At 42.7% G+C, this 12959-nt stretch overlaps 1 protein-coding gene across 3 annotated transcripts in view; it reads left to right on the top strand.

Moving 5' to 3' along the window:
- Positions 1-781: 781 nt before the first annotated feature.
- Positions 782-12959, top strand: part of LOC109512092 (protein shisa-6 homolog) — a 76724-nt gene continuing 64546 nt past the window's right edge. For all 3 annotated transcript variants that reach the window (XM_019863593.1, XM_019863594.1, XM_019863592.1), the window contains exons 1-3: positions 782-881; positions 1203-2136; positions 4325-4485. In XM_019863593.1, the coding sequence (XP_019719152.1) occupies positions 1607-2136; positions 4325-4485 (691 nt within the window). In that variant the 5' untranslated portion in view covers positions 782-881; positions 1203-1606. The remainder of the gene's footprint in view (positions 882-1202; positions 2137-4324; positions 4486-12959) is intronic.

Genomic DNA, 12959 nt, shown 5'->3' with positions numbered 1-12959 from the left:
TGTTCGCAAGTGAAGCTCTGTTTGCAGTTTCTTAGAAATACACTTTATGCGCTTTGATTTTCCGCATCAACTCAAATCTAGATCTGCTTTTGCACTGTCAAAGACAGTGCAAAAGGTGTGCCTCCCTAGCGGTGAATTTAAAATAATCGGAACTGCTTTCATTGGCCCGCAAGCAAGTCAGCTGTGTTCACTCTCACATTGGCGCAAACGCCCCTTTCTCCCTGCACCTGTCTTTGAAACTACAAAAAAAAAAAAAAAAAAAAAAAAATGCACTTTGCGCTAGATTTATGCTGGGCACGAAAATTGGGCCCACTGTGGGTTTTTATTTAAGCACGGCGGTGCTGAAATTCATTTTAGAATTGCCCCCGTCTTTTTTCGACATAATACCATGGCTGCTGTGACTTGGCTAGAGACCAGACATTGAGAGCACAGTCAATTATGGATTCATCATGCAAATGCTGCATGTATAGAGGTGTGGGGCTGAGTGATAATGATGTGTGTCTTTTCAAAAAAAAAAAAGTCGAAGAAGATTGCAAATATAAATAAACATGCATGTGGTGCTATGCAAAGTAGGCTTTTCAGCGGACAGTCAACAACCTGACTAGCCATTTAATTTGGATGTGTCAATGCAAACAAGCCGGCTTGCTCGAATGGATGGTGGTGTTTTGTTGCAGAATGGCGGGGGTCTAAATGAGGTGGTTGTGTGCAATTTGCCGACACTTGACTGAGTTCTGACGCCAGCGCAGTGATGTAAGAGACGGGGGGAAGAATGGGGGGGGAGTAGAGAGAAAGAGAGGTGGTCTGCTTCACAGCTCTGACGGTCTACTTTACTTTCGCGGACCCAGACAGAGAAGGACTCCCAGCGGATCTTTTTAACAGAGGTAGGTTGGCTTTCCACACCCACCCTTTTAAAAATATGCAGCTTGTAAAGTCAATGGTTTTAATCAATGTGACTACATTTACAAAATATATATGTATATATATCTTGAGAATATCAGTATCAACCACGTGGAAACGTTCAAACGCATCACGGGAAAAAAAAACAAAAAACGTGCGTGTTAGATTGCAAGAACGCAAGGGTCGAGCCACAACTGCAGCAAGTTAGTTGGACGCCTGCATTTATACAAGAATGCCATAATGAAATGCATGACGTGTCGCTGACGTGGGGGATCATACGAAATGAGCTCTACTTATGTTTCCAGTCTAACCGAGACTTGAGCAGAACGAACCTGAACCTCAGTCGTCAGCACCTTGGACAGCGAATCAAAGCAAAACCAACGGGAAAGGCGCTCCCGAGTCCGGGCGTCCAGAGACGTGACTCCCCGCTTTGGATTTGCGGTTGTCCCCCCCTCCCCCCCACCACCTCCGCCCGCGCATCATCATGGGCCGCAGCGGACTTTAGTTCAGTTCATGAGCTCTGACAGCCCAGATATGCCCTTGAAGGCAATCTAACCAGAGTTGCATTCAGCATGCAGCCTGCACGCGGGACTGAGCGATCGACGGGGAAACTTAGCTCGGACTGAAATCTTCTGCGAAGCTTTAATCAGAGTTGTCTCGACAAAAAAAAAAAAAAAAAAAATCGTAGACTTGCTTTGTGCCGCGCACCATGGGGAAAAGGCACCTTTTGTTACTTCTCATTTATCTGGATCCACTGAGCGTGCTGAGTGCGGCCACGGGTGGGAAAAAAACCAAACAGACGACCAGGAAGGTTCCCAAAGCCACGGCGGCTCCCACGGTGGTGGCGCCGCAGCCGAAGACGCCGCAGCCCGCTCCGGCCAGCAACCACGACACGTGCCTGGGTTATTACGACGTCAGCGGGCAGTATGACAAAATGTTCGAATGCAACAACACGGACCATCGCTACTGCTGCGGGACTTGCTACCTGCGCTTCTGCTGCGAGTACAAGAAAGACAGACTGGATCAAAAAGCCTGCACGAACTACCAAAAGCCGGTGTGGGTGCAGACTGCCGCCCCGTCCCCAGTACCGACGGGGGAGACTTTTGAGGGCATGGACCAGACCAACACGGCGGTCTACATCACCTGTGGGATCATAGCCTTCATCATAGTGATGGGAGTGTCCGCAAAAGTTGCTTATGACAAAGCCACGGAACCGCCCCAAGAGATGAATATACACAGGTAAGGAGCACTTACAAGTAGCCTATATTGCGTTGCAAAAAAATATGATGACCCTTTGAATAACAGAACGCTGTCTAATCAAAAAGCTACAAATATAATTGAGTGATTTTTGACTTAACATAAATCGATGAATATACACAGGTAAGGAGCACTTACAAGTAGTATATTGCGTTGCAAACAATATGATGACCCTTTGAATAACACAACGCTGTCTAATCAAAAAGCTCCAGATATAATTGAGTGATTTTTGACTTAACATAAATCCATTATCGTGGCTGTAGTCCGCAGTGGTGTAAAATTGCATGCCATGACATAACATAAGACGTTTTCTTGTCGCTTAAAAAAAAAAAAAAAAAAGGTCTCAGGGTTAGACGAGATGACATCCAACTCTCAGTATGCTCCAGCACATTTCTACCTCCCTGCAAGCTAGAACCACCATAACAAATTCATTGCATGGTCACTGTAATATCTCCTGACGGTGGCCATGGGGCGGGGTGGGGGTTGGGGGGGGCATTTCTTTATGCCATTTACTTTTACCGCCTGTCGTTGATAGTTCAAGCATTTTTGTCGTAGCTCCTCAGCACACATTTTCACTATTTAAAAAAAAAAGTGGTTCAGTAAGTTCAAAGTGGACGCTAGAATGACAAAAATGGCATTACAGTGAAGATTCATTTTGATCCGTGAGTAGTAAGCGTTGGCTCACAAGGTAAAATTTGATACCTTTTGCCAGAGCCAAAATGATATATATATAAATGGTATGCGCTCCCATTTTGTAAGAAAAAAAAAAATCAATGTCACAAAAGGAATTCCATTGTAATTGTGCAACAATAGTGAAATCTTATGTGAAATAAAGTCCAATGAAACAAATCAGGGATATTTGGTGCGCCCTCATAAAACAAATATCAAATCTTGAAATGGCTGTCAAGGGATTGATTGACTGATTCCAAGCCAAATGACGTGGGCCTTTGACATCGCAATCCATTTGCAGATGTCCCCCCCCCCCGCCCCCACTCCCCTAAAAGAAGTGTGTCAGAATGGCAGCCTGAAATAATTACACAGTCAAAAAGAAGCTCATTACTCAGACGGTTCTCTTTGAATGCGTGCGCGCGTGCTCTCGAGTTTGACGCCGCAATCAAAAAAAAAAAAATCATGCTGCATTTCCCCACTTTTCCAATAATAGGCCACGCATTCGCACATCCTCGCCGATTCAAAAATGGCAAACCGATCATCAAATGTCACACCTTGAACCTCATCCCGACCAACCTGACCCCTTTCCCACTTGAATGACCGCACGCGACGGCGTGGTGCGTTTAAGTGCGCAATCGGCAAGAACGCTTAGAAGAGCTCGGAGACGGTTATAGCAAGAGACCACATTTGATCCCCTCAGCTGGCTCCGGCTCCCTCCTGCGGCTTTTCCATGCGAGAGTTATCATACATGAGTGGGCCGCAGACTGCGCCCACATCTGGAAACAAATGCTGACACACATTAATTCCTCAAGATTGAATGGTTTGAATGCATTATTCAACGCTCCGGCAGTCTTAAGATTGTGAATAATGGATACTGTTAATGTTGGGGTTGTACCAAGGTCGTGTGACATGTATGCACCGCTGCACATTGAATCAAGAGCGGGGAAGGCAAGGGGAGCGGAAATATTCTTTTAAAAGCAAAAGGTTACCCCCAATGTTATATTTGATCTACCGGAGCTTTGAGCCGGTGCAGCCGTGCAAAAAGTAGTTTGATTTCCCTTTTAAAAGCGACGCCAGAAAAAAAGGAAAAAAAAAAAGCAAACAAACCCGACCCCGAAAAAAAAAAAAAAAAAAAAAAAAAGCAAACAAACACTTTTTGAACTTGCCTCTGCCTCTCTTGCTCGCTCCCTCTCGAGGGTTCCATGTGCACCTGGCGCGGTCTAAAAAAAAAAATTATTCCAATTCAACCTAATTAGATGAGATGCTCACACACATGCAATGGCGGTTCCCCATTCATCATCTTCCCAGGATTAAAAAAAAAAAAGACACACAAAACAGAGAAGCCCCAAATTATCCATAATAGCGCGACGTCGTCTTGACAATTAGCCGCTATTTTGTGTGCGGGGGGGGAAAACAGACGCATTATTGCCTCATTTTGAAAATCAGCATTAAGAGACGCTTCGAGTAGAATAACATTTTGCTGTTGACTGTTAATTCTCAGGGCCCTTGCCGACATCCTGAGGCAACAGGGGCCCATTCCCATCTCTCAATACGACTGCGAGAACTTTGCAGCGATGAACGGCTCGTCCAAAGACAACACACCGGTCAGAACCTCATCCAAGAACCACTACACTCCTGTTCATGCCTCTAAATCCAACCACGGTAAGAGCCCTCCTTTTTTTGAATCCACTTCAATACACTAAAACTCTCAAAAGCATCCACTAGTTTATATATAAAAACGCCAACAAAGAGCACACACGGTGCTCAACCTCTCAGCTGCATAATCTCCAATGTTAACATCCTGTGATCATCACATTTGGGCAAGAGAGTGTGCGGGAGAGCGCCACAGAGGGGAAAGGGAGCCGGCGACAACGGATAATTACCGGCTGGCAAAGTAACGCAGCCCCGCGATGTTTGACAGGGTGGAAGTTGTGACCTCGCATCCACACAGCGCGTGAAGGAGTCGCTAACAATGTGCGATTTGATGTAACTATTCACAAAGTGGATAGCAGGTGAATCGGTCGATTTGGTGAACATCTGCATTAAAAGTAGAAGTGGAAAAAGCACCGGTGGTTCGTGTGGCGAAAAGTCATTTCGACGAAGCCAAACCAAGCTGTAAGGACCCGGATGTCGGGACCATTATAAATGTTTTCTCCGTCAGCGTGTACATGTATGTATAGACTGGCATTTACATTATTTTTGTCTGAGAATGGATCAATAGATTCACACAATGAACAGTTACAATGCGTAACTGGTCAGACGAGCGCTAACGTGACTTTTGCATGCGAGTGATGAGATTTTAAATTGGACCGGAAAATTGGTGCCGTTTAATCCTTGTTATTTTGTTTCATTTTCATGTTAGGCAGCAGGCAAAAGTCAAGCCTCTGGCACAACATGCGTTGAGAAACATCTCGGCTGCATTCCTATCATGCATTTTAATTTGGAGTCAGTCAGTCCTCCTTCAAGTGTCTCCAGTTGGTCCAAAATGATGCTGCTGGCTTCCTAACAGGAGCGCGTAGGAGGGAGCACAGAACTCCAATTCTGGCCTCCCTTCACTGGCTTCCTGTAGATTTTAGAGTTCAATGAAGATTATTTTATTGGTCTTTAATTGTGGAAATGGTCTCCGCTGCATTTTACCTCTCCAAGCTGCTCCACCTTGTGACTAAATGTTAGGCAACCCCCCCCCCCCCAGCCCCCTACTTCCACTTTCAAAACTCGGCTTAAAACACATTTTTATTCTTTGGCTTTTGTCTCAGCCAAAGTAAGTTTTGGCATTGTTTTGCTGTTTTATCACACTTACTATTTTTGTGTTTTAACGGCGTTTTGTTTTGATACGTCTGATTTGAACTTTGTGTACCGCATTTTGTATGCAGCAGTGGTTGTTTTTAAAGCGCTCTTCAAATAAAGTTCACAACAACAACCTACCCGTGAACGCTTATAACTGCCAAATTTACAATGCTCACATTTTTGAATTATTTCCGACAAATTCTCGGACTCCATACTTGAAGTACATTTGAGAAACCGGATTTAGAAGAATTTGTAAAAAGCCATATAAAGGGCAGATGAAATTTCGTCACGACACAAAAGGACAGAAACATTCACTGTCATGCACTATTTCCAATATATTTTGGTTTGGGCGTGTACGTCATGAAGACTTGTCCTCTTTCTGCCACATTGCCATCTGTCAAACATCTGCTTCCAGCATTTTCATTCTGCTTGTTGTGGATGCATTCTGCATTCCTTCATTTTGCACTTGCTTCTTTTCTTCGCTGCCTCGATGCAGTTTTTCCGGTAGGTCCGCAGGTGGGCTTCTAAACTGTCTTCTATCTGACCTTGCGAGCATTTAGACCAGGGGTCACCAACATGGTATGAGCACCAGGGCGCACTGAACAAACTATTATAGTTGACTGATTTCAACTACCAATCGGCGATGAGACAATGGAACATTTTTTTGTGCTTTCACGGTCATATCGACCCTCCGAGGGAAGACGTAATGCCAAAGTAGCCCGCGCCGAGAATGAGTTTGACACCCCCGACATGGATGAATATCATATGAATTATTACTTACATACAACAAAAGGTAATTAGAGCAAGTGCGTATCAAACTGGCAGTCCTCTGCATTAAAGAGGAAGCAAACATTTTCTTGACAGGAATATGTTTTATGCAGCCCCACTTGTCCAAATAGGTCATTTTGATGAATATTTCATGTCTGGAATATGAGTTAAGCAGTAAAATCTACTCGTTTTTGTCTATCTCAGGAGGTGGCCATTTTCCCTTTTACTGTCGACTAAAAATGACATCACAGTTCCTCAGGGCTCAGGTAATAACCAAACATGGCTCAGTTTTGGAAAACAGGTGAACCATGATTGGCCTTGAGCAACTGTGATGTCATTTTCAGTGAACAGAAAGTGTCAAAATGGCCGCCGTCTAAGATTGCTAAAAACAAGTGGATTTTACTGCGAAACTAATAGTTCAGAAATGAAATATCCATCTCTTTATCCATCAATCTGTTGCTATGAATGGCTGGGTATGGGTCAAGCTGCTTTTCCCATCGAGCAGTCCCGACATGGTTCAATATTAAGGGCTAAGACTGTAAAAGGTCTAAAAATTGGGAGCTCCACAAGGTGCTATGTGGCACCCACTTGCGCTCATCAAACATTCATGTGAAAAAAGCAAGGTTGATGATGGGCAGAGTGAAGGCCCTCAACTTAAGACACTTTGGGCGTTTCTTTCCTTTTGCCACCGTCAAGTGTAGAGACCCACAAAAAAAGGTAAACCCACAAAAAAGTCCAGCTCACTCACTCCTTTCAAGAGCATCAGCTTGATTTCATTGCAAAATCATTAATACGTCATGATGCACAGCTTTGGTGTTATTCCAAAAACCCAGAGCTCCGTTTCAGCCGAGATGACATACGCTGCCTTATTTTCACATTAGAGTCCTGTGATGACATTGTTCCCTTGGTGCATTGCGAAGTTCAATGTGTTTTTGGGAGCAACATAACGTTTTTAAAAATACTGTGCCAGAAGCAAAAAAAAAAAAACACATGCAGACAGTATAATATGAGGGCATCGCTCGAAGTGCTGCTAGTGTGTTAGTGTGCCCCCCAACCACAGATGCATATATATATATATATATATATATATATGCATCTGTGGTTGGGGGGCGGGGCCTCGATTTCTTTTTAGATCTGAGTGTAAACACTGCTGCACACCCTGCAGCCACAACAAGGACCAGACCTAGAAAATGAGAAGCAGATACCTTTACAGGACTTTGCCTTCAGTTAAAATAAACAATAATCGCTTCTCTGAGAAAATGCAGTTTGGCCGTCAGCTCTCTGAACTGAATTTGATTTATTTTAGCGCGGTACAGAGGCAACAATTTACTCCCCCCCCCCCTTTTTTTTCCCCCCCCCCCCCCCTCCCTTGTTTCTCTCAATTGCTTTTCTTTCCTCATATGCAAAGAGATGAAATGTTTGCACGCACTGGAAGTGTAAAGTACTCTCATTTTACTCATCAAGTACTCAAGAAAAAAAACAAAAACACAAATCGTCCAATCCAGCAGTTTGCAAAAAGGAATGCAGGGTTTTTTTTTTTCATGGCTTTGCCAGAAGAAAAAGAATTTGAGTGATAGTATAAGAAAAATGATCACCACTTTTCATCATGTAGTGGCCAGTGACCTTCATCGACTCAACTGTACCGAGTACCAGACATCGATTTGAAATAAGTCATCGACACGTGGACAAAATTATTGGGACCCCCTGTGAATGAAAGAATAATAAGAGAAATAACTACTATAATGTAGAAATAACTACAAATAAAGAAAATTAATCAATGAAAGTCAGACATTGCTTTTGAATTGTGGTTCAACGGAATTATTTTTTCCAAATAAACTGATGAAAGAGACCTTCAGAAAAAAAAATGTCACCCTCAAACTTAACATTTTGTCGTACAACATGATGAAGCAATTCTCTGGAATCTAATGATTTGTGTCACTTTCAGTGAAGCTTCTACACCTCTCGTCAGGTATTTTGGCCCACCTTTTGTGAGTTCCTGCTTTGAAGGGTGCTTTCTCCTTCCATATGTGTTGAATACGAAATAGATCAAAGCTCACAAGAAGGCCACAGTGGACAGCTTATGTTATCAGGTTACAGGGTGCATGAAAGGGTTAAAATGCGATTATCATGATTAATTAATTAAAAATTGGGAGCTCCACAAGGTGCTATGTGAGTCCCTGTGTGTGTGCGCGTGTTACTTTTCAACCCAGTGCTGCTCATAGTTTGGTTTGCCCATTCTTCATAAGCTACTTATAAAACCTTGAAAAGTGGTAACAATATATTTTGAGATTGTTTCGAGTATTTGTGCACTTATCAGCTTTAAGGTCATTTTTTTGGGAGACAATCAGTGATCGCGATAATAGCTTTGCACCTTTAGCTTTTGTTTTTTTTTGTTTTTCCCTCCACCAGCTTCGATGACCTTTAGGTTGACGTGGTTTTGTTGTCCCTTTTTCTATTTCTCAGAAAATAAATCAGCTGCACTTTTCAAACCTTTTTTTTTTTTTTTTTTTTAAATGCCCTGAGTCACCCACGTACAGTATGTTGCGTAGTTGTTTAAATGCATTGAGCTAATTGCTGTTCTCTCATTGTTGACCGATAGACCCGATCAATATATGATGACTGAGACTCCCATCTGAGGTTAATGCAAGTCAGTGCCTGGCCAGCACTCACCTTTACATAAAAATAAAAAGGGGCCACTTGAACGGTCCAGGTCTTGCACCAAGTCTATTAATTTTAATTTTTCCCTGTACTTAATGGATTTGCCCTTGAGTTTATAATTAGCTGGCCCTTGGCCTATGTTACATCCCTTTATAAAGTTTCATGACAATCGTGCTGAGTGAGACAAAACAACAGACGTGGGTGATACTTTAACCTCCCTCAGTCGGAGGTAATTATCATAACGCGCTCTTAAACACCCATACTCGTGGCCGTAGCCGCCCTGCAATTAATACTGCGCGCAGGTTTATCACCGTGATATCACCGACTCCCACTTGCTAATGTAATCATTACTTGCATGTTCAAAACAACAAAGCATGATCAGTTTTAATAAAAGCTCCCTCGTGAGAGCTCCTGTGTGAAGCCACAGCATGTGTGTCGTCCATTTCCTCTGGTCTGAATTGGCGAATTTGTTTATAAAAAACAAACAAAAAAAAAAACCTGTCGCCTCTAGTTTGGGTTCGTGCTCTAGTGAAAATTGAAGCGCACCCAGAAGTGTCACCAGAAACCCCGTCTCATCATTGTTTTCTGTGATTGATCACAAGACTAAAAAGAAAGAAGGCCTGCGAGTGATCAGTGAAAAAAATTAACACAGAAAGAAAATGAAATAATCTGCCATTCGTTCATCACTAATACAGTGGAACCCTCATTTGATGGACTGATTGGGGCGAAGGGGCCCATTGTCAATTACAAAGCATTTTTTTTTCATTACCTCAAAATAAATACCGAATACAGTATTAAAAAAGTGGCTCGCCCCCCCCCCCCCCAACCTAAAAATTCCCAGTACAGTCCAACATTTTTGTAAATTAAAAAAAAAAAAGTTTGAAACAAAAAAAAAACATCTGGTCACATTCATAAGCCACAATGTTTGTGCTTCTCTTTTTCACCTCGGTGACAATCACATGCTATTGATAAGGGTCTTACAAAAAAAAAAACTGCATTGTACCAAAATATGTCTGAGGGACGGATAAATGACTAGCAACTGAGTAAAAAGTTGACTGGTGCTACGGTAAATTGCAGGCAATTTAGGAAAACAGACTTGAAGAGCTACTTCAGAAAGGGCATTTTGAGCGGCCTGAACACTATTTTCTGTTCGATGAATAACGTACGCGGTGTATTGTTTCTGGGTCTGAATTGAGGTTCCACTGTATGGCTGAACAAAAGAGCAGCGAAACTTTAAAAGCACAACTCTGCAACTGTGACATTATCCTCATTGTTCTCCAAACAGAGGTTCAAACAAAACCAGGCAGGAAATACCCGACTGAGCACGTACGCAGGTGCAAAGTGCGCACACGCTAAGCCAAAGACGCTTCCATTAAGTTAACAGTCCAATCTATTGACACGCGAGTTGCAGCTATGTCATCAGAATGATTCGCAAGCATGGCGGAAGCAAATAAATAACACCTCACTTCATCATGTTAGCTGCTCATGCTATCGCTCATGTTGTTGCACACACTACATCGTCCAAGACAGATTATTATTCATCCATCCATCCATTTTCCGATCCGCTTCATCCTCACAAGGGGGCTGCTGGAGCCAGCTGTCTTTGGGCAGTAGGCGGGGGACACCCTGAACCGGTTGCCAGCCAATCGCAGGGCACACGGAAGCATACAACCATCCACGCTCACACTGGAGGGACAATTTCGAGTGTTCAATCAGCCTGCCATGCATGTTTTTGGAATGTGGGAGGAAACCGGAGTACCCGGAGAAAACCCACGCAGGCCCGGGGAGAACATGCAAACTCCACACAGGGAGGCCGGAGCCGGGATCGAACCCACGACCTCTGCACTGCACCACGGGTCCGCCCCAGATTATTTTTAGGAGACATATTTATATAAACTGCCATACAGGATGTTTGGAACCATGGCGGGATCATCTCTTGCAGGTTGCTTTGGTCCACACAAGATTAGTTTGCTGTATTCACACCTGTCCAACCGAACTGCACCAGGGGGGGGAAACTAACTAGAGTGCGCACCCTGAGAGGCCTCCACTAATTTGTTTCCTTTGCTCGATCTCATTTATTGGCCCTTATTATCCGGCTGAAACCTGAGCCCGCTGAGTGTGCGTGAGCCGCACTTCCGCTGCATTTGTTTCATTGGAAAACAACAACAGGGTGGGCCCCCTTTGTGAACGATACAAAACTTCATATTGGTGATGCGCACGCCCGTATGTCCATCCCAGCAGATCCGCTCTAAAATCGGTAATCCATGGATAGTATTCCCACATCGCCGTGTCGAAGCTAAAAATCGACCTTGGAGTTGCATATACGTCCCCAGTGACAGCCGCATAGTAACCCACCGAGCAGGGTTTGTAAAAAAAAAAAAAAAAAATTATATCATGACTCATATTTTTACTCTCTCTAAGGTATTACAGAGCGGCGGGTGTCCTGCATAGAATTCAGATGGGGTATTACTATATGAAAGCGCGGAGCACCCGCTTCATGCACTGCATGCTCAATTTCATGGCATAGTCGAGGTGAAAAATCGTGATTTCCTTTGTCGCAAGGATATGGAATTCATCGCGCGTAGCCACCCTATTTTTTTTTTTTTTGCCGCAGGCACAGCAAGCAGCCTCACCTTAATAAAATGAAAATACCCATCGTGAGATGAGGGGCATTCCGTTTGAAGGGGGCTTTCGGATTGAAGGGCTGCCTTCGCGGTGCCGTGCTGGTAACCTACCGATGACTCCGATGACAAAACGCGAAAGGCGGCGAGAGCAACGCGAGGGAAAATAGAACCGCAGGCTGTCATTTGAAAGCCTTTACGTTCGAACCGCGGTGGGAAGGTTCGAGTTCAAAACGGCGCAGGTATGCGGGTGGGTGACAGTAACTGCTCGGAGTTGGATGCCGCGTAATTCAGCTTGGCAAAATGTATAGCGCAGCATATACTTTTTTTTTTCTTGTTGTTTGTTGATTCTGTCAGAGGATTTAATAGTCCTACTTTTTGTTTTTATTGAGGACTGTAGTGGGCGGTAGGCTAAGTGCTTAAGTGCATGAATGCGCAAGTTGTGTCACATATCCAAAACAAAAACACCACACAAGCAGAGTTCAACATCAATCCCTCTCGAGTGATATCGCTTAAATGTTGTTTTTAATCAATCCATAAAAAATAAACAATAAATTATGTGACGAAATGTCAATTGATAAAAACTGTTATTAATCATAATAATAATAATAATAATAATATTACAACCTGATGTGCAAGAGGAAAAAAAGGTAGATTTGGAATCAGCGCCCAAAAATAATCTAGAAAAGTTTACTTGCATGTCTGATTCAAAAAAAGTTTGTCAAAACGTGTTGACCAGTGTTTTATTCGATGAATCGATGGAATAATCGATTCTAAAAATATTCGCTCACGACATCCCTTGCGCTAAGGTGTGTACAATATGTCATCATTTATAAATGGATCTAGAATGTACAAATATAAGGGGATCCCACAAATGTTCAGATTAAAAAAAAAAATAAAAAAAAAAAGAAAAACATTTTAAAACATGTTTTCATAATTTTCGGGCATTTGCCACACCCTCATTTTTAATTGGAAAATGTATCTTAAATGTTTATTTTTTTATTATTATTATTTTTTAAAAGATTTAATCCCTCTCGAGTGATATCGCTTAAATGTTGTTTTGAATCAATCCATAACAAAATAAATACATTATGTGACAAAATGTCAATTGGTAAAAACTATTAATAATAATAATAATAATATTAAAACCTGATGTGCAAGAGAAAAAAGGGTAGATTTGGAATCAGCGCCCAAAAATAATCGAGAAAAGTTTACTTACATGTCTGATTCAAAAAAGTTTGTCAAAATATGTTGACCAGTGTTTTATTCGATGAATCGATGGAATCATCGATTCTAAAATCA

The sequence above is a fragment of the Hippocampus comes genome, unplaced genomic scaffold, assembly GCF_001891065.2.
Source record: "Hippocampus comes isolate QL1 unplaced genomic scaffold, H_comes_QL1_v1.1 scaffold91, whole genome shotgun sequence".
Classification (NCBI taxonomy): Eukaryota; Metazoa; Chordata; class Actinopteri; order Syngnathiformes; family Syngnathidae; genus Hippocampus; species Hippocampus comes.
This window is presented reverse-complemented; position numbering and strand designations above follow the sequence as displayed.